This window comes from Branchiostoma lanceolatum, chromosome 9, assembly GCF_035083965.1.
Source record: "Branchiostoma lanceolatum isolate klBraLanc5 chromosome 9, klBraLanc5.hap2, whole genome shotgun sequence".
Classification (NCBI taxonomy): Eukaryota; Metazoa; Chordata; class Leptocardii; order Amphioxiformes; family Branchiostomatidae; genus Branchiostoma; species Branchiostoma lanceolatum.
The window spans coordinates 11624807-11652399 of record NC_089730.1 but is presented as its reverse complement, the minus strand read 5'-3'; the positions used below and the strand labels follow the sequence as shown (position 1 = coordinate 11652399).

The window sequence follows — 27593 nt, the reverse complement described above, 5'->3', positions numbered from 1 at the left end:
ATGCTGAAGATGCTAAATAATTGCTGGATTGTAGATACTTTTGAGACATAGTGTTTGTGTTATGTTGTGACATAGTGACTGTTCTTACCTTCCACATCTGCTGTAAGTTCGATCTCCTTGTTCATTCTCTGTCCAGGGTATACTCATGTCCAGGGCGACCCCCACAGGCCGACACTGTTGCACGGTCTGTAGGCCGGGCACGGTGCAGTGGTGGGCGGGGCTGGCGGCCAGGAACACCGCCAACAACATGTGGAAACCCACGGGGATCTCGGCGCCACACAGGAGGAACATCACCCAGCGCTGGTACCAGCCGAACTCACCGATGTACCGGGTCAAAATCTCGTCAAACGACAACATCGTACTTGTCAAATCAACCGACCTACGTTGAAGAAGAAACTGCTACAAAATCGCTGCCGAATACAGACACAGTACTATTACTAGGACAGTACTTGTGATCCGTGAATTTTCATGTCTTGATCTAAAACTTTGTAACGTTAAATATCACTTTGGAAGTTTGACCGTTAAAGTTTGGACCTTGAGCCCCGTACGCATAGTCGGGTCATATAATGTATGTCAAGCCGGTCTGTTAATAAGTGGCATGTGGGTCAATATTCCCTTCACGAACGTACATAGTGACAGAACATGATATAGCGCTGATCATGAGTGTTATGGAATTCTCTCTAAACATTCCATATGACATATGATAATCATCAACATAAACGCATTTTGTCCGGAAAAAATGCGATGCGGATGACATGGTCTTAAAAACAAGACGTCCCTTTGCGGCTGTCGATAGAACTGCCTTTGATCGTTACAACTTACACACACATTTTAATCCAAAAAGCAACGCCCATGAAAAGAAAAAAGAAAAAAAGAAGAATTTTCATAGTGAGATATTTTTGTGGGAAATTCATCATGTTCATCGATATCACCTTTTGTGAGTCTAACCAACTGGTGGCTATGACAAGTGACAAACCTTCTGTTTTAGGGGTGATTTGACGGCAAACAGCGAATGCTTAAAGAAGGCCAAGAAATACTTGTTGGTACCATGCCAAATAAGACTCGCTGGGCTATTCGCCTTGGAGGAACAAGTGCTGAATACGTCTTTAAGAGTTAGTAGTGGACATAGAAGATATAATGTTACCTTTCGACGAGATATTAACCAAGTACCTCGGTGAGTTCGGTCGGTACCAGGGATGGGTTCTCTTCCTGATGTGTTTCGCGGAGATCCCCGTGGGGTTCCACCAGGTCGCCTCGGTGTTCCTGGCCGCCGTGCCCGCCTACCACTGCGCGGTGCCCGGGCTCGTCACGAGCCGAGACTGCCGGCCGATTCCCCAGGCCCTGGACATGAGCATCCCCTGGACTCAAGAAAAGAACGAGAGTCGGCAATACCTTCAGTGCTCAAGGTAAGAAGTAGTAAAGCAACAAACTGTTAAGCTTGTCTTGGTCATCGCTTCCGTATTTCTGTCGTTGAATCCGTAAATAATCTAATACACATCCGGTCATGTTTAAGGAGTAATCTGTTTTTTGATCTGTCCAGAATTTCAAAAATCAGTCGGGGTGCATCACAAAATCTCCTGTACTCTTGGCTTATCGCCCTTGAAACGTAATACAGTTGTTTACGTCAAGTTCGACTGAAGTCAAGGCCAAGTCTGTTTGAACCACATCAAGCCCAAGGACACTGATCACGACTGGCAGACGCCGACATGGCGTGCATTCATAAAAGCATGACTTTTTTTTGCTTTTCAACCTCACGATTAAATCATGCAGCGGTCCTTTCTTGTGTGGATCAGAATCTCTCTTAATGTCAGGCAGGACACGCACGTTAGACGTGAACAACAAGTCACAAGAGATTATATCATTTGTGAGACCGGATGTCCCTGCAGTGGCTGAAATATTGTTTTATTGGAGATCAGCCAAAGCAACCGTTCTTGACATCTGACCTCAAGGACGTTCAAGGTCACTACTTGATGATTCAATCAACATGGCACCAGAGACAGACTTGTTCCTCCATTTCGAATACCCTTGCATCATGAGGCTAGTCAGAGGTCAACCTGCTCGGGGTCATGGAATAGAAACATGTTTACTCAAGGTTTTCACACTCATGTGTCTTGAGATTTGTGAACCAAAATACGCTTTGCAGTAAACAGTGTACTACACAAGGAGCATAACAAACCACACCGCGATGATGGAAGTGAAAACATTCGCTGTTGCCCTCTTTTTCATTAAACGGACATTAACGCCACACCGAGTTTTATCTCACAAAACGTTACCGTGTTCTGTGTCTTTGTCACATGATTTTCTTCTATTTCCTCTAAGATTTCTTCTCTCATTTCTTACCAGGTATAACCTTACAGAACAGGACTATAACATGAGCTCCGCGGCCTTCTGGCAGAACCACTCCCCCGAGAGTCTGTCAGCCGGCGGGACCATCAGCTGTGACAGGGGGTGGGAGTACGACTGTACCACCTTCACAACAACCATAGTTACAGAAGTCAGTATTCTCCATTGATAAGCCAATAATTCTTCCAACCATTATCTCCAATCCTAACATTCACAGGACTACTCTTTCTAATGATCCCATACTATACACTCTTGTATCAGGTAGATTAGCCTTATAGAACTTCTGTAGTAATTATAGATGCCATACTTTGTACCTCGTACAATTGTTACCTTCGCCGAGAAGGTTATATTTTACCGAGCGTGTTTCTGTGTGTCTACAAGAGGTAAAGGTATGACTTAAAAGACAACGAAACTGACAAAACGTTAAAAAGATTCGTTCTTTATCTCTGGAATTCGTGGAGTGATCCGTCGTGTCTTTGGTCGCTCATAATAGTATATAGCTGACATTTGAGATTTTTGGTCGCGTAGAGAGCGCGCAAGGGTCGCCGGAGAGATTCATTGGAGCACTTCAAAGTTTTCGGGGAGTTCGGCGCTCTCACTGCGCTCTAGGTCGCAGCGAGAGCGCGGCGAGAGCGCGGCGAGAGCGCGGCGAGAGCGCGGCGAGAGCGCGGCGAGAGCGCGGCGAGAGCGCGGCGAGAGCGCGGCGAGAGCGCCGTCAAGTGAAATGGGGGTATTACCAAATCCCAACGCCACGGTTTCTGAGGTCAGAGCGTCGACAGCTAAAATACATTTCTTAGATCAGTCTAGAGCTCAAATCAAAACAAGACGCATTCCGTGTTCCCTCTCCCCCAGTGGGACATCGTGTGTTCTGCCGGCTGGCTGAAGCGCCTGACCACGGCCATGTACATGGTGGGGGTGATGGTGGGAGCGGTGGTGTTCGGAGATCTGGCTGACAGGTAAAGTGGGATAAAGGTGTAACTCGGCGTAGACACACACTGCACAGTGTGGCTTGTATTGCACGCCTTTTGTGGCGTTCTGTACGCTCATTCGAGATAAACATAGATAAACGCACATCACTGAGAGATACATAAGCCGGATAGTATTCAGAAAAGGCGGCAAAAACGCGCCATACGTCTGCTTGGATTTAACACTGTCTTCAGTTACCATGGTCATAGGTCGAGAGCAAACTTTTTTGGCGACACCTCAAGGAGGGAGCCGATCATGTAGCATTGGATTCGTCTTCCCCAAAAAATTTAAGATTCGGCATTCAAATGTTTCCCTGTGTAATTGCGTTTAGTGGACATCTCATACACTTCGTGGGGTCTACACGTGCACAAAATGAAACAAAATGGATCTTAAAGGTTTGCTCACAGGAAAGGGGCTGTTAGTTTGTTGTACCTGCAAATCAAAGTATGGAGTCACTAACCTAAGGCGTGGTTGCTCCTCAGATGGGGCCGCCGCCCGTCCTACCTCCTGAGTCTGCTGGTCCAGTGTGTGTTCGGCGTGGCCGCCGCCTTCGCGCCCAACCTGGTTCTCTTCGTCATCTTCCGCTTCTTCGTCGGCGCCGCCACGTCAGGAGTCATCATCGTCTCCTGCGTCATGGGTTAAGTCGTTGTCTTTCCTACAAAGAAACACATCAACACAAATCATTGATACACAAAACACACATACACACCACAACACCTAAAGTCATTATTTGTAGAAAACGTCGATGAAAGTTAAACATCCAGCTAATAAGATAAGCAAGAAAACATTTGCTCATTGAACAACTTCCAAAATCTATCCATTCAGTAGCTTGACTAACTGTCTTCTTGTGTACTAGTACTTGTAGAGAACGACTGCGCCGCACTCGGTTATAGGAAGAACGCAACTTACAAGAAGTGTGATTTTATTGCCTCAGTCTTCAATATCATAAATAATTTATCAACGTCGTCTTGTGTTCCAGTTGCGGAGTTTGTTGGCCCCAGTGAGCGGGTGAAGGTGGGCGTGTTCCGCCCCTTGTTCTTCGCGGTGGGAGAAATCATCTTCGCGGGAATCGCGTACGGAATCCGCGACTGGAGAATGCTCCAGCTCGCCATCTCACTGCCCAACTTACTCTTCATTCCGTACTTCTGGTGAGGACCCTGTCACGTACGTCACACGACAGGTTTACAACTGGGGACATTATTATTAGGACAGTGGTGGCCGTGCCGTACTAAGTTCAGTAGTCTTCTGACGGGAAGTTTGTCATAGACCTTTGTCGGTCGGTTCTGTCCTAGCCTCGATGAAATTCCCACGACAAAAAAAAAATGCACGACGTATATGTAACTTTGCTTCAAGAAATCTAGGCCATTTGATCCTTTTATTTGTTCCCAATTTAGTGTAATATAAGGGAGCTTTATATTTGCGTTATTTTCGTATGTGAAAGAGGTACTGAATTGAGATAGCCAAGGGCCGTATGGCGAAATTGTATTCGTTTGAAAGACATTTTAGGCGGTATACATTTCAGTCCTGGTTCATTCGTCCACAACGATCAATGTGTCTCACACCCAGGGTGTGTCCGGAAAGTCCGCGGTGGCTGATGTCACGTGACCAGGAGAAGGCTAAGGAAGTCACACTGAGCATGGCAAGGATGAACAAGGTCAATGTCCCGGATGAAGCTTTCTTGTCCGAAGATCCAGAATCCATCAAGGTAAAGCAAGGAGCTTCAAAACTGCAGTTTGTTAATTTGGAACTAATACTGGGAGCTCGGAATAAAACAAACGCCTTATTTTTCATCCTTTCAGACTATATATTGGCAACACTTAAGAAATGTATTTTTTTGTTCTTTTGAAGGAGGAATCGTCGAGGAGTTTGTTAATTTGGAACTAATACTGGGAATAAAACAAACGCTTTCTTTTTCATCCTTTCAGACTATAACGCTATATTGGCAACACTTGAGAAATGTATTTTTTGTTATTTTTAAGGAGGAATTGTCCAGGAAATACAGCATCATGGACTTACTGCGCACGCCCAACATGAGGATGAGATCGCTCAAGTGTTTCTACGTTTGGTAGGGATTGTTCGGTTTTGTAGCCCTGCTCATATACGTCCTCTTTTGGAGCAACACTTCGGAAGCGCCACAGATTTAGAAATGCGGATGAATCCCCTCCCCCCCCCCCCCGCGGAAGAAAGTTTATGAATTAAAAAATAAAAATTTAAAGATACTGGCTATAATCATAGTAATGAAGTTGACCTGAATGTGTCAATATATATTGCAAACAATACGATTAGTCTAAATTTGTCATAATCACAAATCCCGCTGATAAAGTCCGTCTGAATCGTCAAAATATAAAAGAATACTGATAACACTGGCATGGTATGAATTTCTCATGATTACGGAGAATACTTCAGCACTTCAGATCTTGTTGTTTGCTACCGTTCAGGTTCACGTGCAGTCTGGTGTTCTACGGCTTCTCCCTAAACATCACGGACCTCAGCGGAAACATCTACCTCAACTTCCTCATCTCCTCCATCATGGAGATCCCGGCCTACCTGTCCCTACTCTACTTACAGGAGAGGTAATCATGAGTGTGTTGTAACTGTGTAATAGTTAGAGCAAGGAGGTTAAAATAGGACCTCCTTGGTTAGAGCAGGCCACATAGTTTTAGATGGTAGAATCATGGTACTGCAGTACTGAGCATGACCGGCAGGAGCCACCTTCGCAGTGGTGTTTGTCCTTGGTGCTGGATATGCCATCAGAATGACCTTCTTCAGGATAAGAATGTGTGTTGGCCCGTAGATGCACATTTAGACAACGTTTCAGAAACGCAAAACTGGAAATATGAATTACTTTTTTGTTTGGACTTACGCATGGACAGACACACGGGCAACTACGGTTCTGGAAATACAATCCGAATGATTATGTTAGGATATAATTTAGCAGCCGGTAGACATAACGCCATATGAAAGTTTCTATCATCCACAATACAAGTAACTTCTAGATTTATGGTACAAGAAAATGAATACTTTCACACATCACTCATCCTTATGGACTTCAAATATGGTTTCAGTTGTTCTTACTACCCTGCAGATTCGGACGGAAGATCCCAGTTTTCACCTACCTGTTCCTGACGGGCCTGGGGCTCATCATTGTCACTGTCCTCCCAACAGGTCAGAGGTCATAAAGGCATAACAGAGGACTTCTATAAGCACTTGGTGATTTTTTTCCAATGCTCGTTAAACGTAACGAAAATAGTTTCATAACATTACTAATTTCCGTTATGTTCTCTGTCGTGCCAAAAATGGAAGTACAGAATAATCAGCTGACATGACTTCGTTTCCCTCATTTTGATTTGAGGAGTTTTCTGTTGGATTAGCTTTTCTTTTCTACGAACGTCTCTGACGCTTTCTTTTATCTGAAAGGTAACAGCCGTGTTGCTGTAGCGATGCTCTCTAAGCTGTGCATCACCGGCGGGTTTCAGGGCATCATGATCTACTCCATAGAGCTCTTCCCTACCGTGGTCAGGTACGTGGTCAGAGAATCGGTAGCATTGAAAGATTTCATATCAATCTTTGCAACTGTCGCTGAGACAAAGTCGAATTCAATGGAGATCAGTTCCTTTATATCTACCTTCTTATTTGATACAAATTGAACTAAAGCAGTATAGAAATTACAGAAAAAAGTTGACCTTTGAGAAGGGTGTTAGGGTTGACAGCGTTTCTCCTTTTAGAAGTAGACATGATGAGATGTTTGCATGTCAGTTCTGATTGTATCCGGTTTCTCGTAGACAGCCTCCGGGAAAGTCCATCGCGTAAAGGCTGCTAAGGAGACTAATCTTGTTGACTGTACCGTTCCAGGAACACTGGCATGGGTTCTTCCTCCATGGCTGCACGTTGAGGCGCCACCATCTCGCCCTTCCTGTGGCTCCTAGCGGACGTGTGGAGACCTGCACCCTACCTGCTGTTCAGCATCATGACAATCCTGGCCGGGCTGCTGTGCATGCTGCTGCCCGAGACGAAAGGTCTGAGACTGCCGCAGACACTGGGGGACGGCGAGGAGTTCGGGAAGGGGTGAGTCAGAAAACAGGACATCATTTGTCCTTAATTTGCATAAAACGATCTTTGTCTGACAGACTTTTTAGTTTAAAGAACATCTACGAATGACAAGAACGACAACGTACCTATCCAATATTGCTACTCTTGACAATCCCTTTCTAGAAATAGATGGATTATATGTATTGGTCACTCATTATGTTTCAACTCTTTTTTGTGTTTTCTCCTATCCCCAGGGTTACAGAGAAGATGATAGACTCAGCCCTAACCACTCTCAAACTCAGGAAGGGAAATGATGATGCATAGGACAGGGTCCAAGACACGAAGGCCACTATAAAGTAAAGGATAGCCAACTTAGATTGTTTTGATACGTTAAAAGCTTTTCTTCGATTGCCAAACTCGAACTTATGAAAACTTTTAAAACATGACAAATATCTAGTTTGTTTACTCATCTACAGAGCAAAGGATGTGCCGTCATGTAGTTGATTTGATTCTTTCTTTTCCGTTTTACTTTTAGTCTTTCTTTTTCCTGTTTTCAGGTGTGACCAGATAACATGTGTATAATAAAGACATGGTAGAAGTTTGGCCACATACAATGGGAATATATAGGAGGATGTTGAGAGCACCCCTATCCATTTCATTCCTTGGAAAATGTTCTAGTGTAGGTGTGAATGCATGATACTGTGCACTTTGTATGCAGGGCAATGTAAATGTGTGCATGTGTACCTGTGTATTCGCATGTGTGTTGTCTAAATGAATGACACTATGCAAAATTTGCTACGTAATAAATCTGGTACAACACCCATTGCTGCCAAATGCTTCCTTACTCCACTCCTGTAGCAAACAGGATAAAGGAAGAGATACATGAAGACTTAAAATTGCAGTCGACAGAAACTTAGCAGGTAGAAATACAGAAGAGTCAGACAAAACTATATGTATTTTTGTTGGGTTCTTTCCATTTGCAGTTTAATAGAAAATCTAACATGTGAACAAAATCTATGCATCAAAATATAGAGTGTGTATGAAAATAAACAGTTTGGGCTACTCTACTACAGCTAGTGTATTAGTATTCTGTCTAGGAAAATAAGCCTACATACAATGTAGCCATTTTGTGGTTTGTAAATCTGTACCAATCTGTACCTGATGAAACAAGCTTTTCTATCGAGCTGCACAGGATATACTGGGCATTTTCTACCTCTACTTTTGTATCAGTGACTATCAACTTTGAACTTTTACTATAGAACATATACTATAAATGCAACAACAAAATGTTAAGGCGAAATTACAATAGTGTGTTAAGTTATATCAATTGTCACGAAATGAGAAGTTAATTGTATTCATAATCTCCATCCAGTCCAAAGAGGCGAAACAGTACGACAATAAGACAACTCTAGTATGTGATGTCAGTGAATTCTTGCTATGTTTTTGGCAACTTACACACGCGTCCTGTTTATGAGTGGGACAAGGTAATGTGAAAAAGAAAACTACATTAACACATACTAGAATTGTCTTATTATCATACTACTTGGACAGATCTACATGATACCTGAAGATATACAGCAGTATAATAGGGTCAGTAAGCCCAGCTACTGGTACAATTTTGTCAAATACACAAACCAATGGACGGATGGCATAGGGTTATGTGTGAAAAATACCATACCAAAACTGTTCTATCATTCTTAAACTGGACAAAACAGCAAAGAAAATGGTTAACTCTTTGGTATTCCAGCACAATAGAAAATTTATAGCACTATCTAATCTACAAGAAGCACACTGTGTATTTGGAAAAGGTAAAGAGGATGATGGATAGGTATAAAACTGAGGTAGGGCAGGATACTTCCTCAACCCTCACTGATTTTTATCACATTTTTAAGCTTAAGAATCTGATGAGCTGACACTGAAAACTGCTTTCATTTGGGGTGTGCTTCTAACAGAGAAAATACAGCATGTGGTACCTACACAAATGGAAAATGTAACCAAAAATAACAAAACAACAACAATAACAAAGAAGCTTGTGCTGCCATGCAACCTGCAGTGATGCATCTGCTTGTAGATAAGCACAAACACATGCAAGGGAGATGCAGTATGGGTAAGAAAAAAAGAGAAGCGAGGCATCTGCAAGTTGTGAAACAAGGTGGCAACTGTGAGTGTTGAGAGTGGAGGTATGGAAAAAAGAATAAAGACTGTAATACAGAAGTGTAAGCAAGGAAAGGAGAGAAAAATGGAACAGTGGGGCTTAGAAAATAGAGAAGGGAACAAAGAAAAAAAGAAAGTAGACAACATGATGTAACCGAAAGATGTAAATGTGAAAGTAAGAGGAAACACAAGATAAAGAACCAATGGTAATGACCATGTAGAAGACTGCAGCAGGAAAGATGAGGGAAGGGAAAATCTGGGAGAGTGAAAGCTATAAACATGGAAGAGGAAAACATGGCAGATGAAAGAGTGAAAGGCAGGAGCCAATGTCATGTGAGAGAAATGAACTAAAGTAAGAATCAAAGAAACAAAAAAATAGTGTTACTACTAAAGTAATACTACTACAACTACTACTAAATGTCATCTTTAACAAAATACTCTTTACAACTATTCTATTCTTATAATAACTGTCTTATGGCAACTTTCCATATTGTTCATAATTGCAACCAAGTTATATTTTACTTTAACTTATGCACATTGAATATTTTGGCACATTTCAACTACAATATGACAATAGCAAATGCATGCATTTGTTCTGTATCCTTCAAACTGAAAGAAAATCTGGAACAAAAATAAGAAAATAATTCTTTTTCAAACAGAGATTTGGTCAAACTCTGCACACAGGTAGATCGTCATAACGAAAACATGGCAAGATAAGGCTGATATTAAGTTACCTGACAAGGTTTGATTCCAGCATCTCCAACTTAAAAGTACAAAAAACTGGACGGAACAATGATCAATACCTATTTTGAGTCTACATTTAACACTGTGGTCATTTACTATTTCCTGCCTTCTCTTTTACAATGTCTGCTGTAAGAATTTGAAGTAAAATGTCAATAAAGAATGACAACAAATTAGAATAGAATACCTGGTAACACATTTGTGTTCTTCAAAGTTACATTGTGACTAATTCTATGGTTTTGGCATATTAGTTTTTCTCTTGTTTAAATGAAAAATAAAACTTTTTGGCTTCAAAAAAATATCTCATGTCTTACACACAACAGAAACCTTTGCTTCACCTGATGACTTTCTAGAAAATGTAACTGACTGAATTAGTGAATAATGATGATGCAGTCTTCATTAACCAATCTACATGTATATTGAAAATACATCTTTTTTTTGTTCTTTAATTTCCTCAGACATATATGGCTCACATGTAGATTATAGTTCTTCACATTGCAGTGTACCCAAAGAACAAGAATTATTTCCAACACATTTCCGAACAATACTGAAGAGTTGGGTCAAATTGCACTTCTGAAAAAGGCGTTACAGATCATCAGATAAGTAACATTAAGGATTCAATCTGACCACTTCTGCTTTTCACGCCATCAAATTTGCCTGGAATGTTCTCAAGTTCGTTTTCACAAATAAACATGATATACCGCTTTACATTTTACTTTTGTTTGCTTTGGCACAGCCTAGTCTTTTTTGTTGACCAGATTCATACTGTCCAGTATAAAGATAGGTTCAAAATCCTACCTGACCAATACTGGTAAAGGTAACAAGGCACAATGGTCCCAGGCAGCTGACTGACAGCTACACATGCAACTCCTGAATACCCTTCCAAGTTGTATCACCATTAAGAAGATAACTAGTCTAGTGATATCAAAGTATTTCAACAGAAGGTTGCACCCTTGTTATCCTAGTATTCATTGAAGTACTTAGGGTTGTGGCTGCTAAAGCTGTTATAACCTACAACAGTCTCCAGATGGCAGATTAAGCCTGTTGTAACCAGTTGTTCTTGCTGGCCTCAGGGAAGATGAAGTTCCCACACTGTATAAGCTGGGTCAGATAGGTGCCCAGCTGCTGTAGCCCCCTGCCCATGCGCTCCCTGTGGATAAATGGAAATTATGGTCATACCACAGGATTATAATGAAGGATTGTAGTGAAGCATCATTAAGGTAGATGTGGTTATAGCAAAGGTACAAGTTGCAACATTGAATGCTGTATCAAACTCCATGCTTGTGTCATTCTACAATCTCCATATTTTATGAACCCCAAAACTTTTGACTTCATAAAACCTTTCCATAGTTATGATAGAAGTTCATTCAGTTAAGTTTGTTTCTGAGTCAGGTGTTTCATCTAAAAATCCTAGCAGCTGAAGTGTTGAGATTGACAGCTGCTACAGTCAAACCTGTTCAAGCAACCACCTGGCACAGGCAACAACCTGCCGTCAAAGGACACATTAAAACACTTCTGTCCATCTTTACATAACCCTCTCCCAAGCAAACAACTGTCTTTCCCAACCAGTAACTTTTCCAACTTTCTTTATATTGTTTTGCTGCAGACAGCATTTTATATTGTGTAAAATTGAGAGACTGTACATTACCTGAAGGCACTCTACATGTACCCCCATTTTTTTCATGATTAGATTTAGAACGAAACATGTGAGTTTGACTTACTGTGCCAGAGGGTCCCTGCAATATCTGATCAGCACATCAGGAGTCAGCACTGATGGCTGGAAAATGATGTTGACAATTTTACATGTATAATCATGTGTATCAGAAATGCTACTTCCACCCTTTTTCATCAAACTGATTTTATTATACAGTCAAACCTGTATTAGCGGTCACCTTTGCATAGCGGCCACCTGCCCATAGTGGTCACTTTTTGTCGGTCCCTTGGATTTTTCCCATTGACATAAGCATTAAGAATTAGGCTATAGCGGCCACCTGTCCAACGCGGTCGCGGCCAGACGATTTTCGGTCCCGCGAGTACAGTAACACTGCCGATAACGGCCAATGTGCGCCGGTGGAAGCCGCATCGCCACCGCACGCCGGGTTCAAAATCTTCATTTTCTAATGCAGTTATCAAGTTTATGTGAACTCAACTTGACAGGATAATAATAAAGAAAACAGGAATGTTTTATCTTCGTTAGATTATCCATGGTTTGACGCGCGCGAAGTCAAGTATTTCTTCACATGGCTTGCGTTTGTACATCGTAGCATATTTGACTATTTCTGTGCATTTGGATTGGACAAAGATTACGGCAGTTTTTGGAAAATACAACCCGCACATGTATCTGATGCGCTAAGTTGGCGAATTATTTCAATGTCGGCCCAATATTTCCGTTTTCCCCGGGAATTCATCCGAAAATGTGCCCAAACACGATTTTCAAAATGGCGGAGCAGCATAAAGGTCATCGGAGGACACCACTGTTGCGGAGGTATAGTGTGTTAATCTATTTTGCTGCAAACTATCACTGAGGATAATTACTGAACCAAAAGCTTCAAACTAAATATAGATAACATTACTATCTTGTAAAATTTGGGCTGTTGCAATTTTCTGAAAAGAAAAAAAGCCCTCAAAAGAGCGACCTTCCTCTCATTACCCTATTAGCATAATGGTAGAAGCCGATCATAACAAGCAAACAACAACAGATTAGGAAAATTGTCGCAACGATTTTATGTTTGAAAACGGTCGAAAACGAACAGTAAGTGGCAACTGAGCAACATATATTTTGTTCTATACTAACTAGGGGGCATTTTGCTGCGAAGAACTTTATTTCATATGATTAAAACTCGTTGGTGACGCGTGTGCCGGCAGCGAAGCAGTCGCGAAGGATCAAGAGTTGAGTATGGCGATGCTGGTTTGTTCAGACATGAAGCTCGAGCAAACCATGGATTTTGGAGTTGGCAGATACAATTATTCTTTTTTCAAGCCCATAATAGAAGTAAAAGAACAACAATCGAATTTCTAAAATGTGCCTTACCTATGTAATGTTTACATGTGTACTGTACGGTGAATAAATGTATCTCAGTGGGTACTGAAAACATGTGTCACTCGTGGTCAATTAATCAACATTTTCTCCATAGCGGCCACCTGTCCTTAGCGGCCAGTTTTGGCCAGTCCCTTGAGTGACCGCTATAGACAGGTTTGACTGTATATAGATGCAAACGCAAAAGGAATCCAAGCCTTTTAAAACTATCACAATTATAATAGAAATTGAAACATGTTTATTGATTAAGGATTCGTACCTGTACCACAGTGGGATACTGCAGACTACTGGGCTCACTGTTGGTGTAGACCTGAAGGGACAGATGGAAATGCGTCAAAATGTGATACGATCTAAAAAAGGTACACATGAATTGTTCAATTTTTTTCTTGTACTATTTTCAGGGAGGCTATGACAGACCCGACAGTGGACAATAATCTATGCCACTATGTCAGAAGAAAGTTGAGTTTGGAAGGACATATTCAAAACTGACCACAGAAACCCTCAATTTGCTCTTTTAAACCTGTTTAAAATGTGACAGGATAAAAAGACATTTTACATGGGCAACACGGTCATGTATGTTACTATCAAGTCAAATGTCTATTACTATATTACAGCAGACCAACACTTTAGTATGGATGCTGTCTTCCAAAACACTTTCCCAGGACAACGTTATCTGTATCAAACTTATTCAAACATCGAATACATGCAAAGAAATGTTTGTGAAAAGGTTCATGTAAATGTGCTCACCAGTTGATTGAGGAAGTCGTGGATTGCGTTACAGAGACTTGTAGACAGGGGCTGTAGCTGCTCCGCCCTTTCCAACTTCAGAAAGCTGGGATAAACAATATTGGATCAACTTCAGTAGAAAAATTATCTCATATTTCTACTACAAGTATATTCGTACATGATGGTTTCTGTATTCAGTTTATTCTTATTTGGTTTCTGTATTCAGTTTACTCTTATTTCGAACAAACTGCTTTGATTCAAATACAGATGATATATACTGGCAGCTACATACAAAAATAAACTAACTTTACAATATGAAAGCCAGATACATTAAGCATTAGGACTCATGTCTATTCATGTCTACTAGTAGAGAGTATAGAGAAAACTATCAAGCCAGTATCATACTTTTCCATGTCGAGGACCACCCTAGCCAGCAGTGGGTGGAGTTTGCACATAAATGTCACAGCCTCGTACTTGGAGGGGAGGTCAGCCATGTTCTCCGCAGGCTGGGGGATGGAGTGTTTGTAGTCCAACCCATTAAAAATCTTCACTCTGGGAAAAAACAGATACAACATAGTTAAGTTATGACACACGACAGCCAGTTCCGAACATCAAAAGTACGTAAATATTAAGACACAGGCAGATTTCTTGAAATAACAAAAATAGTTGACAGTGCCATAGACAAAGACATTTTTCTACTGTAGCTAGACAAACCTTCCATTGCAAAACATATCAGTTCCTTTATTTCTACTTCATCAGTTCATGTATAACTAATATGCTAGCAACTGTTAGACTGTATCAACTTTGAACATGTTTTGCTGTCTCCTGTACTCAGCCCAGTGAGCCAAAAATGTGTAATAAAGATCTTTGCTCATTGCTTGATAATACACAATGTGACTTTTTTTAATAGTAAAACCAAACTTCATCTAATGCTGCTGCTTCAGTAGAAACATGATATAAGCACAACTCACAGGAAGTAGCTGACAGCCTTCCAGACAACGTCAAAGGTTATCCACATCTGGACGTCTGGACTGTTGGTCGGCTCCTGAAAAATTAAATAACAAACAATGTATTACTGATCCTCCAATAAAAGCACAGGAGAGTATTAAAATGTTTGTCAAAATTTGATGGAACCAGTATTCCTACCTGTTGTTGAGGTGCATGCAGAGGGGCAGTTGTGGGTGGAACAGGTTGTTTAACAGTCAGACAGGACATGTTCCCACTCAGGACCTCCTGACACTGATGCTGTGCTGTCTGCAGCTCTGAGATCACCTTAGGCAGGGTCCCGTCATAACTGTGTGGAGAGAGAGAATGTTAAATAAACTATGGCCACAATTTCTCAACATTACATCAGTACTCTACTCAAGCGTGCATCTATAAAGCAAAGAGGATCTTCATTCCAGTCAACAAATGCTCATACATGCAAGCACATCACTGTAATATCACAGGACAAACATAACCACAAACCACTGCAATGTGAATGATTCATCTTAAAGCATCAAGATTAAAGTTTAATGACACAAAATTACAATATATCATTTGCTATGTTATAGATATGACCTGCACAGTCATAAACGTTACGATAGCTTCAGTGAGAAAACAAAACCACCACTGACGTGCTGTGGTTGTGCAGCTGCCTGACCAGCTGCAGGGCATCCTGCAGCAGCTGCAGCGTCTCCTGCAGGTCCACCCCATAGCTGCGGCCGCGGGTGAAGTGCTTCACCAGGCTGTCCAGGTGCTCCTTCACATCCCGGCTCAGGAACATGCCTGCACATGGAGTATTGGTTAGAGAATTGGGGTTTGAAGTATCCTTAAATATACACACAAAATAACATTCTTCACATCATAACTCAAGAACATACACTGACATCGATCCCAGGACGACTTGTTTATGGATTGGAACATACTTTACTTTGGTCAAGGTTCCACTCAAACCAAACTTGAAAGAGTCCTCCACTTTACTCTACCTTCCAATCTATGAATCTATGCAAGAGTTGGACTGATAAGTGCAGCACATACCAGGTGTCATCATATGCATCTTTCAATCTATGGATTGGTAGTGTCATGATGAAGGACACATATAGGGTTATATCAATACGCCCCCTTACCAAACACAGCAATCCAGTGTTTGTCAAAGCAGAGCAGAAGATCCTGGAGGGACCACGGGGGCTTGCGGTAAACAATCATCTTCCTGTAAACAAATAAATAAATACATTAGTATGATAAACTTGGAGGACATCTTAAGTTGCAGACAAAACTGAATAGCAGCTTTGCACCTGGATTAGCCAGATGTGGCAACGAGAATGATCTTAATCGATGTTACAAATGACACGCGAGAGTTGGACGGATAAGTGCAACACGTACCAGGTGTCATCGTACACAGCTTTCATCTCAGTCTCCAGCACAACTGCAAAGACAGCCTTCAGCAGTGTCTTCATACCACACAGCACGTCATCAGCCTGGGAGGGAAATACAGCATAATACAGACCACTATTTGTCCACACATAGTACATAGTTGCCATCCTACATTCTATGTCACAATTCAGTAATTTCTGTAGGTAATGGTGTTTAACAACATCTTTATTTTGCACAGAGCAACATGGAAACCAACACATTTAAAACATTAGTACAAGATTAAGGGCTCAAACACCTCGGTCAGCCCCATAATCAGATCAGCAGAATGTGTCAAAGATGAAAACATAATCTTACCAATATGTGGCCCTTTTATTTTACTAAAGAAAGTGAACAACAACACATGAACAGAAAATAACATACACATGTACATATTTCAACAACTTGGACTATCTCAGTATCTGGCAATCTTTTCAAATTCTATAATCTAGTACTAGTAGCTACATGTAACTGTAAGTTTGGATACATGTTTTCTGTGTTAAGTTACCATTTGTTTCCTGCGGCTGGTAGGATCTGTGCCCCTGGTTTGGTTGGTTCGGGCGGGGGGAGGCATGGGTGGAGTTGTGGCTCTGTTGGGGGGAGCCATGGGCGGGCTCACACAGGGGCTCCTGATCTGGTTCCTGCTTTCCTGCTTCACTGGCACAGCTATGGGGTTCTTAGGTCTTGTAACTGTTGTGCAGAAACAATAAGTTACGGTACATATATATGCTTTATAGTTTTCTTTGTAGTTCCATTGATCAAAGGGAAAGGTAAATTCTTTTACGCAACTACTGGTATGGTGCTTAATAACTGCTTACAACATGAAATATATGTAGGATTTAATTAGAGCAGTCAAGTTTTTTATACCTCACAAAAATCTTCAATGCACTTCTGTGTAAATCCTTCAAATATCTAAAAAAAAAATTACTTTTCATGCACCTGGTGAATTGCTATTGATTTAGTCAGTCCTGTTTATAATTGTCAAGGTAAGCCAATCTTTCTGCAATGTTTATTTTATACAAGTTTTGACAGAATTGATTCACAGTAGTTGCTTCATGTAATGTCAAGTTCCATGTCTTGTCCAAATTCACACCTCCCATACCTATAGGTGCTGCGACCACCTCCTCAGGGTACATAGCCTTGATGCCAGACATCAGGGTCTCCCTTGTGAAGGACTGCATGCCGTTGATGACTGCCTTGTTACAGAGGTTCTTGTCGTTGGTGAACAGAATGACGTTCACTCCGGTGTACTTCTGACTGTACATGAGGCAGCACTGCAGCACCCGGTCATCGTTACACTCTGGGTTAAACCCAACAAGCTTCACAGAGCCCTGGGGAACACAGACAACAAAAAATACATTCAACTGCTGTTGCAAATATGCCATTTTTTGCATATGTTTAGACTATTAGAGCACAAGTCAAAGCATTCATTAACATTTTCTTTTGCATGGCCAAAAGTCAACTGGTCTTGCAACAATTCTAATCTATACTACTTAGTGTTCTCTGCAGAATTTCAACTGGTAGCAGTATAACTACACACTTCCAGAAATAAAACAAACACCTCCATATATATGCAGCTTTGTGATCAGAGAAACCATTTTTTCCAAGATTGCCAACTATCTGTAATGTAAGCCTGACTAAATCGCCCTCCAAGCGGCCGGCCCGACTGTAACCGCCCTCTATCTCGGGAAAAGGGTCATTAACCTCCGCCAGTGAGAGCTTGTGTAAACACAGGCTATCTGTAATGTATATTACAGGTATGTATATATCAAATGAATATGTGAAAGACTGGGCCGCAGCCATTGCCCCACCTCCTGTGCGGTCTGTCCCCTGACCCTGGGGTGGCGGTTCTGTAGGCACTTGTACAGGTACCTGACAGCCTGAGCCGCCTGGTGCTGAGTCTCCAGCTTCAGGGTCCGGCCTGGCTTGTTCAGCATGTCCTGTGACTTCAGGGCGTCAAGCTCCTACAGACAAAAACACAAGGATGGTTTTGTTATACTGTATTACCATATCATATCATTATAATGTGTTTTATTTATTTATGTATGATGCAGGGCCCCACTGCAAAGCAGTGTTAATCACCGAGCTGGGCAACCCTGGATAAAAATGACAGACTATAAATAAATAAATAAATCTGACAAATGAAAACCACACCTTCTACAGTTTTGCAATTATTAAAGAATTCATTCATCTTCAAGGTAACATCAAGCAATTTAAAGTAAAATCTCATCAATGGATGTTTTCTGTAAACAGCACTAAGATACCTCACCTGCATGACAACCCAGGGCACCACAAGCACCGGTCGGCCCATACCACTGATCTGTTGGTCCTTCAGGTCATCTAGGAACTTCAGGTGGTTCAACAGGACATTAGTGTCCAGCACAATGAACAAAGGCAGATTCCCGTCTACACCGGGCGCCCCCGTGGTCTCTGTCTCCATGTACTCAGTCTGGACAACCTGCATGCTGGTGAGGGTGCCATGGCTGGCCGACGCGTCAGTAGAGAGGTGCCCCCGGACTTCTTGGATCTCGTTGATCAATCTTTCCTCCGTCTCTACGTCCATGTCGATGTCCATCTCTACAATGTCGTCAAAGTTCTCCTGAGGCACTGCATTGTTTTCCTGAGGTAGGCTGGTGTCCCTGCCAAGAGCGGCATTTGTCTCCCCATCAAGAGCGACTCTTCTGTGATCCCGTTGATCCACTGTACACGTCACCTTGTCTATATCCCCACTTCTGAACTTTGGGCTCTCGCACACGGTTAAACTGTCTCCCCAGTTCTCATCTGTGCGGTTTACCGTGGTGACTTCCAGGGAGAAGGGCAGCTGTCCGAGAGTGTAATAGTCTTCCTGGTTGTTGTGGTTCCCGTTGTGGTCCCTCCATGACTGGCCTCTGTAGTAGGGTTTCTGCTGCCTGTGGCCCACGGGAAACGGGGCTTTGAAAACTCCATCTTGTCTTGGAGCCTTCGGTCGGGCAAAGTGACTCGGTGGCCCCATAGGTGGCGGCATGGATTTACTTGTCAGCTTTTCGCGCAGGTCCCTCTCTTTCAGCTTGTTCCTCACATAGCTGGCCGGACCTCTATTATAGCTATACTTGTTTGTCTTGACCAGTTCCACAGGCTTTCCTGTGATATTGTTCCTGAGGTCATGCGAAGGCAGGGAGGCTTTCATCCGCTTGTGTTTTGCCTTGCCAGGGGCTGGTGCAGTGTAGCCCTCAACCTCATCATAGTCAGGAAGAGGGTCCAAACCATTGTCAACTGAAGTACTGCTGGCGTTGGATGGCCCCTCCTTCCGTACAGGTGAGGGACTAACTGCAGTGTTAGCTGTGCGCTGCTGTTGGTTGGGAGATCTTGTAGTCAGGCTAGGAGATCTAGGAGGACGGCTTACAGTAGATATCTTTGGTGGCAGTTTTTTCAGGGTCAGTCCCTTGGTAGAAAGTTTCTTCAGACCTGTGCCAGTTTTTGGGTCACTCCCTGCCTGTGACTGTTGTCCAGCGGACGTGGTTGCTGCTGCTGCAGTCTCACTGGGCTGTCCGTAATCTACGTCATTGTGTGGTGACGTCTGATCAAGGGGTTTCCATTTCTGGGCTGCAGGGGCATCTTTCTTGCTCTTGAGTGACAACAGAGAGGACATAGAGAAGGCACTGAGCGAGAGCATGCTCTCGTTGTCGCTGAAGTCATCCTCGATCTTGCGCTTCTGGCCCCTTTCTGACGGCGCCTCTGAGGGGGAGACCGCGCTGCTCGGTCCTGCTTTCTTGTCCAACATGGAGCTGAAGTAATGTGACACCTGTTGGGGAAAGATAGAGAAAAAATATGATATCAAGCACTTGGAGAAAGTTGCATCAAGAGACTACGTCTATTAGACATTGACCCCTACAGCATGATTGGCCATGTTCCTGGCTCCTAAAAAGAAAGCCCAATCGTGCCCCAATAACCCATGATCAGAGCCTCTCTATTTATCGCCAATCCCTGGTATACTTTGGGGATACAGCCTCATTTTCGTGTGTACAGGGTCAATATTTTATTAACTTGAATTTCAAGGTTTTTTGGCTATTTTTCTGACTTTTGCAGCTGATTCTAAGCATGCTATGTTAACGCTTCTATGATGATGCTACCGGAGATGATAGATGGGTGATCATTACACAGTCATCAAGGACTTTGATGAATGAATAAACAAGGACAATCACAACCCTTATAATGCCTTTGCCTCATGTTTGTAATTGTGTGGACATTTCTGTACAAGTTTTGAGATATGTTTCACATGATAAGGACGATAGTTTTCACGTGATCTGGACACTGACAGATGATCGATATTGTGTTGACCTCCTGAAGTAAACAATTTCAGACATCATTGGTGAAATATCATCATATAGACCTGGTATAATCTTTTATTTGTTCAACAATGCATATTATCATAGTTTTACCTATCTAGCCTTACCTTCAAGCATGTACAATTGTACAAGTCCAAAAAAAACGTTTTTTTTAATTTTGCCTACAATTCCTGAATGCAGGAGAAATTTTATTTCCTACTGTAAGGGTTAAACAACAACAACATTTCATCTTAGCTTGGACCACAAGCATAGCACCTGTCAGGGATATCCTTGAAGAATGGAACAAAAATGACACTGCACCATCAGACTGGTTTCCATAGTTAGGGTGTTTTTATCCTCATATTGTACTAGTAATTCTACTCTAATTTTCTGTTCAAATTTTCCCGCCGCTATGGGCGCCATTGCGCGGAGTTTGACAGCGAAATTATAATTATTTGTCGGTATTTATAAAAACATCGGTCGATCTCGCTATGACGATACAAAGGAAATGTTGTTATTGTAGGAATATCTGACGCCCCACTGGCGTTTAAAATACAAATATTTTCATGTGAAAAACTATGGCTGTCTCTGTTTACATCGTAACCAAAGCCCGCTATTCAAAACAATATCTCAGGTGCTAGGACGCAGGCCGAAAATTCCCGCGTTACAACTACACTATCGGCGGCGTGACCGAAGATTATCAATGGTTCAAATAAGACAAGTTACACATAGAAATAACAAGCACAAGTTAACTTCCCTTGTGATAAAAGTTTGGAGGCCATAAAATGTTGAAAACGGCAGAAATTGAATCGATAAACCCAGCTCGAAACATGGCGGCAGCGCGACAGGAAAGTGGCCAAAGGTCATCACACATGCGCAATGACGTCGGTAAAAACTAGCACCATATTGCAACGCAGATTACAATCTTCAGCATGACACCGTAAACACGGGTAAAATATTCTTTCTTTTCGTCGAAGGCGGAAACAGATGGTCAATCATATTTTCAGACCGTGTATTTCAGAAAATAACTGTGATATTTTCCCAATTTAGCGGTTTCTAGTGTAAAAATTTAATCCGTAACTTCTTAGATTGTGCGGCTCAAGGCATAGAGCTACTTTTACTCAATATTGTGGGTCTACCGCGGGAACTCAAAATCCGAGCGTCTCAAAAACTTTGTTTACGACACTATGGAGCAGAAATTTTAAGACAAGAGCCTGTTTTGGGGGAATTAATATGTGTTTTGATTGAAGATACGATGGGTTGCTATGGGATGAGTCTGATTTTATGTCAGCAATACGTATGGTTTGTTTTTAGTTTTGTTCTAGTTTTTGGTGACATTTTTAGTTTTTGCATTGTCATATTGAAATGGTAAAATTGAAAATACAGTACCAAAGGACTGTTACAGAAAGGGGTGGGATGAAACTGTAAGGTAAACAGAGAAATTGGTGTGAGACTATAGTGTGGGAGTATACCCTTATTCTTTTTTAAAGTTGGACATGGAGAAGATAAATTCTGTTTGTGTTTTATTTACTGACATGGAGCATAGATGAAAGAAAGAAAAAAACCTACCTGCTTACAAGGACATTATATAATGTCCTTGCTGCTTATCATCTTCTTTTCCCTCTGACATAAGTTAACAATTCTGTGTCTATATAGCCTTTTGACCAACACCCCAGAAAACATGATAAAATTGACACAACTAACAAGGTAGGAGTACATGCATATTGTGCTTGATATGTACATAACAAGCTCTTGAAGATTTCCCCTGCCTCATGGGTTTGTACTTGTAGACTGTTAAGCCAAAGTTGCAGGAAATTACTTCCATTTGTGTCTGGAAAAGGCAAAATGCAACCTCTTTCCACTGTAAAGTGCATCACCGCCCAAGAGCTATAGCACATCACAGTGATCACACTATAAATTTCTTGAGAGATCCCTGCATGTCATGTATTGTATACAAGAAATATGCAATTTCAGGTAACAGGTTAACATTAGCATAATTTATTTAGCACAAAACAAAAACAACTTATAATTATATCAAAGACAACACAGTCACAAAGAAATTGAAGATCTAGTACCTCTGTTAATTTTTGTGATTTTCTTGTTATATTCATTATTGTGAATTTCTCACTAATTCTGCCTATGCATTGGTCCTGCCAGCATCAACTTTGGACCCAGTTTAAAAGAACCTTCCCATCCTGCCAGTCTCTGGTTACACCATCTTCGGCCTCACATCCTGTCACTCTATAATATTCAAATAGCTACGGACACACACCAACACAAACACACAAACATAGACCTCCGTTTTCATGCAGGTAATTAATATGGACCTTTTCCGAAGTCAATGAAGTCATGGAGACACAGCTGGCAGCATCGTTTGTAGGGGACTTGTCCTCCCTGTCAGAGTGCACTCCAGAGTCGTGGCTCTTACGAGTCTCCTGCTGTCAGGAAAACAAATGTGGATTTTCATATTAGTTACAGTATGTTGTGTGTGACAAAATAATCAATGTAAACCCAGCTCTGAAAATTTAGCTAGTTTGGTGTGGGAGAGTGTGTTAAGCTTTGGACTGCGAAAGTCACATGTATGTCCATCAATTGTGAGTACACAATGGGTCATTATTGAACATCAATGGAAGATCAACTTACATGTAAGATTAGAAATAGAACCCATTCCTCTACATATGAAATTCATTGAAGAATATAAACATCTATACTCAACCAAATCCATTGAGATGATACACATGCACTCCACTACCTTACTTCTCCACAGATTGCTTTTGAAATGTTGTTCTTGTACGACTATGTAAAAAGCCCACAACACTGTGCATTTACCCATTCGTCACCGTTGACAGCTACAAAATGTAATACTGTATTTCAACCATGAGTCTTTACCAGCAGAAAAACAAATCCTGTTTTTCTTGTCTTTGACTAAGGCCTAAATTCAATGTTACAAGCATACATGAATACATGATGTACTTGCTTGTCTGGAGATCAGACAAGAAAAAAAAAAACTATGTCTACAGTCCTAGACAAATGGAACAATATGTTTCACCACCAGGCTGTCTGGTTCCAGACATATTCTAACCAGTCTGAGAAACAGGATATACATGTACCATGCATGACCAAGGAGGTTATAGGCCTGCCTGTAAACTTTGAGCACCATGAATTTTGCAAAACTCCATGGAAAGAAGCGTACCCATGTGGAACAACATAAGATGTTTGGGAGTGTGTGAGGATGAAGTAATACCTTAATCTAAATGATCTTTGAGCATGTCCTGTAGAATGATGGAAACCCTGAACTTTTACTGATCCCAATTCTAACGTCTGACAGTTTCGCCAGACTTGAGTGTTTGCAAGTCAGCAAAAGTCAATTTAGCATGCCTTGTTGAAACTGATATCTTTGGACCAACATGCAATGTCATGCATAATTCTGTGAGGGGGGGGGGCAGTATAGCAGTCATGATGTATAGAACTCGAACTTAGAAGAGGTACTGTCAGTACTCTCCAAGCAGAGGTTTGAGGGAAATCGTTACCTTCTTCTGATTGGTAACCTGTTTTCTGTTACAAAACACTCTTAAAGATACCAATCGGAAGAAGGTAATAATATCTACAATATCTTCAACCTCTATTACTTGGAGAGTTTAGAAGAGCTTGGTGAAATACAATACTGTTACATAGAAAGGAGTGAGACCAGAGAAAACAGTACAGGAAATGGGACCCAGATCATCAGTGGATGAAAAGAGAAGGGTAGACATTCCGAGACAAGCTTCCTTCTATCTTTTAATGATGGCTAGGATATTATCTTTGTTTAAAAAATAAGGACACAAATGTCTTGGGGATTTCAAGTATTATCATGTGTACCTTAATCCAGAACAGATTTGTTAATTTGTAGTCCTCACACTAAAAGACAAAGATCTATAATGGTACTGATTGTAAATATGTGAGTAATAGTGATGAAATGTACTCACATAATGTCTTTCTGTGTGAATATGCAATTCAAAACATCTAAAGGACTGTTGAATGTGTGTTTTTTGCAGACTAATTTGTCTATGAACCATTCCATGTACCACAATGTTCTGAGCAAGGAGGTTTAATAGAGACCTTCTTGTTGAGGTAGAGGGTTAGGAGTATTGTTATAAAGGGTGCGGAATCTGATTTGGTTAAATACAGCTAGCAGCAGGGAGAACGTTTGGATGAAATTGCACTGAATAACTCGGTGATTACCTCCTTTGTTCATACAAAGAGAAAAAGAGCTCTTGTAAACAAAGAGCCACAAGTGCCACAACAACAAATAAACTACATTATATTTGTAGTAAAAAAATACATAATAAACTCGCCTTCTTTTCAGCTTCTTTTGGACCTTTTGCCTCTTCTTCGTCCAAGACTGGCCTCTGCCAAGTCCGCGCTCTTGTGGACATGTTGAAGTAATAACAGTAGCCTGGGTGGCTCTTGGAATGGCACTTCACCCACCCCAGGGGGAGGGGGGTCTTGGTTGACGATACTGTACTCATCTTGTCATGAAGGGATCCCTAGTACTTGTAGTAGTAGTTACCTGTGGAGAAAAGAATGAGCTTCAGTTGCAAGCAAATACCCGACGGATACTTACGTTACAATCAAATAAACAATCAGTAATTCAGTATACAGCATAGGTATATGCAAGGAGGTTAAAATCCCTGGTATATAATGTTACAGAGTGAAGACGAATAAAGTACATAAATGTATCAATGGCAAATGTTACACCTTGACTTGCAATCACTGTTAACTTAATAAGGTTATTGAGTTTATACAGCTAGGTATGGAGAAAAATCATCCAAGGTCTTAAGAAAAGGGGGTTTATTTTTTTATTTTTGCCTCCAGCAAAATACACAAAATTATGTCAAGGCTCCAATATGATAAGCACTAATCTAGCCTTCGATTAAAATAAAAGGGACAGATGCACTTATACCTGATAGCATTTCAACAGAACAAAAGCAAGGAAAATGCATTTAGTCCAGTATAAACGCCGTCAAAAGTTGCCACAAAAAGCAGCACGCAAATTTTAGGGTAGACTGAAGAAAAGGGTGAGCATATAATCATAAAATATGCACAGCGTGGATACAAAAAAAAACCTCTCAGACTCAGAAAGTCTGTCCTTCTGTGATTCAAATTTGCTGTGCAGTTAGTTTACATAATCACCCTTTTCACACCTCTACAACAAGGGGAAAGTGAGGACACCGTATGTAAATCAGGAATTTTGAACTGTAATTTGAAATCCCAAAGGGGAGGTAACGGAATGTCACCTCAAAAACAAGTTGTTTATAGGGTTTTTAAACGTATTCCAAACAGATTTAGAGCTCTACAAACTCCTGAATATTACCTACAGTAAGTTGTTCAGTCTCTAAGTCGATTTATGGGCGTAAAAAGCAAAGGAATGAAGTGTCCGAGCTCACCGATGGAAGAGCTTCACGTCTCCAAATCTGCATTCCCGCGTGTATGGAGCTGGTGACCTCTGACCGTACGGCAACAACAAGTAGAGGAGTAGATAAAAAATTAGAAGTACGCAGTATAAAACCATTTGATGAATATAATCGAAAATAAAATTAATTAATCAATCAAAATTTTTATCAACTCACTGAAATAATGTTTGAGATGAATACTTTCTGGCTTAAATGACAAAGTTTCTTACCATTCACGTGCACATGCCTTCATTTTCTTCTAGGCTGTGACGTCACAAAATTTGTAGCAAAGTTATGTCTCTTCGCAAAACGAGCTCAAACGCCAGGGCAGGACTGGTTTTAGTTTATTTGAATGCATACTCTACTTGTCCATGTTGTCGACTGTCTCAACATGTAGCATTCAGTTGACCACCTCACGTGAAAGATGATGCTTGTGGAAAAATTATGGAGATCGCCGGGACTTAGTCTGGAGTCCAGCTAGCCTGTATTTACACAAGCTCTCGGCCGGAGGTTACTAACCCCCAACCCAAGATCCTAGGGGATGGCGGTTACAGGACCGGCTGGCCACTAGGAGCTCGATTCGTCAGGCTAGAGTCCAGCCTTGGCTCACTGCTCTGTTGGCAGGCTAGCGGATCTTGGGGAGCGCGCCAAAGCTACTAGTCTGGACTCCAGGCTTGGACCACATGGGTACTTCCTTCGCTACAGATCACAGCATGACTAGCCTGGATTCCAGACCCCCAATCTCTAAAATATCTATCGTGTGGGGGTAGATATTCTAGTGATTGGGGGTCTGGCATCCAGGCTACAGTGCAGCATAGTCTTTCACACTTCTCTATTGTTGCTACTCACGTGCTACTCATTGTTTCAAACAGTTACCTACCCACTTTTTTTTACCCCCGTCATGATGCTCGTATTTTTATGTAAGCTGGCCAGTCTGAAATATAGGATCCCCCGGAGAATATATATATCCTTGCCAAGGCCAAACGGTATTAAAAGGCTGACTGAATCCTGCACGGGAGGCTACAACCCACGGGTTACGTGTATAGTATGGGACAGACAGCAGGCGTCCATAAATAAGGGATGATGATAATGCGCACATGATACAGCCTGACATGGTACTTTAAATATATATAGTACTAGTATTTGGGGCTGATAGCCCCTAGCCTCCGTTCAGACTCCCTCGGCTGTCGGCTGTTTTTTCTTTTCGAGTTACCGTTTTCTTGTTCCAGCCCGCGGCAATGAGGGAAAACGGTATTGCTAAAATAAAAAAAAATCCAGAGGGAGTCAGCAACGTGCAAGGAGGTTATATGGGGAGCTGCTTTGAGCTATGCATGCATAATTAAATGGTGAGGAAGACTGGCCCGTTTTCTGATACCTCGACCCACGCAGTTGCAACGCATGTGTTACCAATGAGGAGGTTATATAACCTCATTCGGGTGTTGCAATGTCGGTCTTCTATTTATTCTTTAT

At 41.6% G+C, this 27593-nt stretch overlaps 2 protein-coding genes across 4 annotated transcripts; one reads left to right on the top strand and one right to left on the bottom strand.

Annotated features, from left to right (window-relative positions):
- Window positions 1-933: 933 nt before the first annotated feature.
- LOC136442491 (organic cation transporter protein-like) lies at window positions 934-9174 on the top strand. The gene is made up of 12 exons (XM_066439378.1): window positions 934-1406; window positions 2344-2494; window positions 3196-3299; window positions 3792-3946; window positions 4289-4457; window positions 4876-5014; window positions 5289-5374; window positions 5748-5882; window positions 6395-6474; window positions 6727-6829; window positions 7162-7374; window positions 7593-9174. The coding sequence occupies exons 1-11, from the start codon at window positions 1138-1140 to the stop codon at window positions 7199-7201; spliced, it is 1431 nt and encodes a 476-aa protein (XP_066295475.1). The 5' UTR covers window positions 934-1137; the 3' UTR covers window positions 7202-7374; window positions 7593-9174.
- On the bottom strand, window positions 8293-26193 carry LOC136442489 (transcriptional protein SWT1-like). Of its 3 annotated transcripts, none has more exons than XM_066439375.1 (17): window positions 26118-26193; window positions 25026-25240; window positions 23019-23129; window positions 18657-20168; window positions 18199-18351; window positions 17490-17718; window positions 16896-17077; window positions 16361-16455; window positions 16105-16187; window positions 15613-15763; window positions 15143-15290; window positions 14968-15041; window positions 14402-14548; window positions 14018-14102; window positions 13530-13580; window positions 11955-12010; window positions 8293-11383 (listed from the first exon to the last, which is right to left on the bottom strand). In XM_066439375.1, the coding sequence occupies exons 2-17, from the start codon at window positions 25197-25199 to the stop codon at window positions 11269-11271; spliced, it is 3366 nt and encodes a 1121-aa protein (XP_066295472.1). In that variant the 5' UTR covers window positions 25200-25240; window positions 26118-26193; the 3' UTR covers window positions 8293-11268. The 3 variants fall into 3 exon arrangements, with proteins under 3 accessions (XP_066295472.1, XP_066295474.1, XP_066295473.1); XM_066439377.1 differs by having other exon boundaries at window positions 23019-23126; XM_066439376.1 differs by lacking the exon at window positions 26118-26193 and adding an exon at window positions 25634-26097.
- Between the last annotated feature and the right edge of the window lie 1400 nt (window positions 26194-27593).

Excerpts from the sequence above, each read along its gene's own strand:
- LOC136442491 (XM_066439378.1), top strand. The coding sequence starts at position 1,138 with ATGTTACCTTTCGACGAGATATTAACCAAGTACCTCGGTGAGTTCGGT. Across the intron at positions 4,458-4,875 it reads CTCTTCATTCCGTACTTCTG|GGTGTGTCCGGAAAGTCCGC; the intron begins GTGAGGACCCTG and ends TCTCACACCCAG. Across the intron at positions 5,015-5,288 it reads AAGATCCAGAATCCATCAAG|GAGGAATTGTCCAGGAAATA; the intron begins GTAAAGCAAGGA and ends GTTATTTTTAAG.
- LOC136442489 (XM_066439375.1), bottom strand. The coding sequence starts at position 25,199 with ATGAGTACAGTATCGTCAACCAAGACCCCCCTCCCCCTGGGGTGGGTG. Across the intron at positions 16,456-16,895 it reads CCAGCCGCAGGAAACAAATG|GCTGATGACGTGCTGTGTGG; the intron begins GTAACTTAACAC and ends TTTCCCTCCCAG. Across the intron at positions 13,581-14,017 it reads ACGACTTCCTCAATCAACTG|GTCTACACCAACAGTGAGCC; the intron begins GTGAGCACATTT and ends CTGTCCCTTCAG.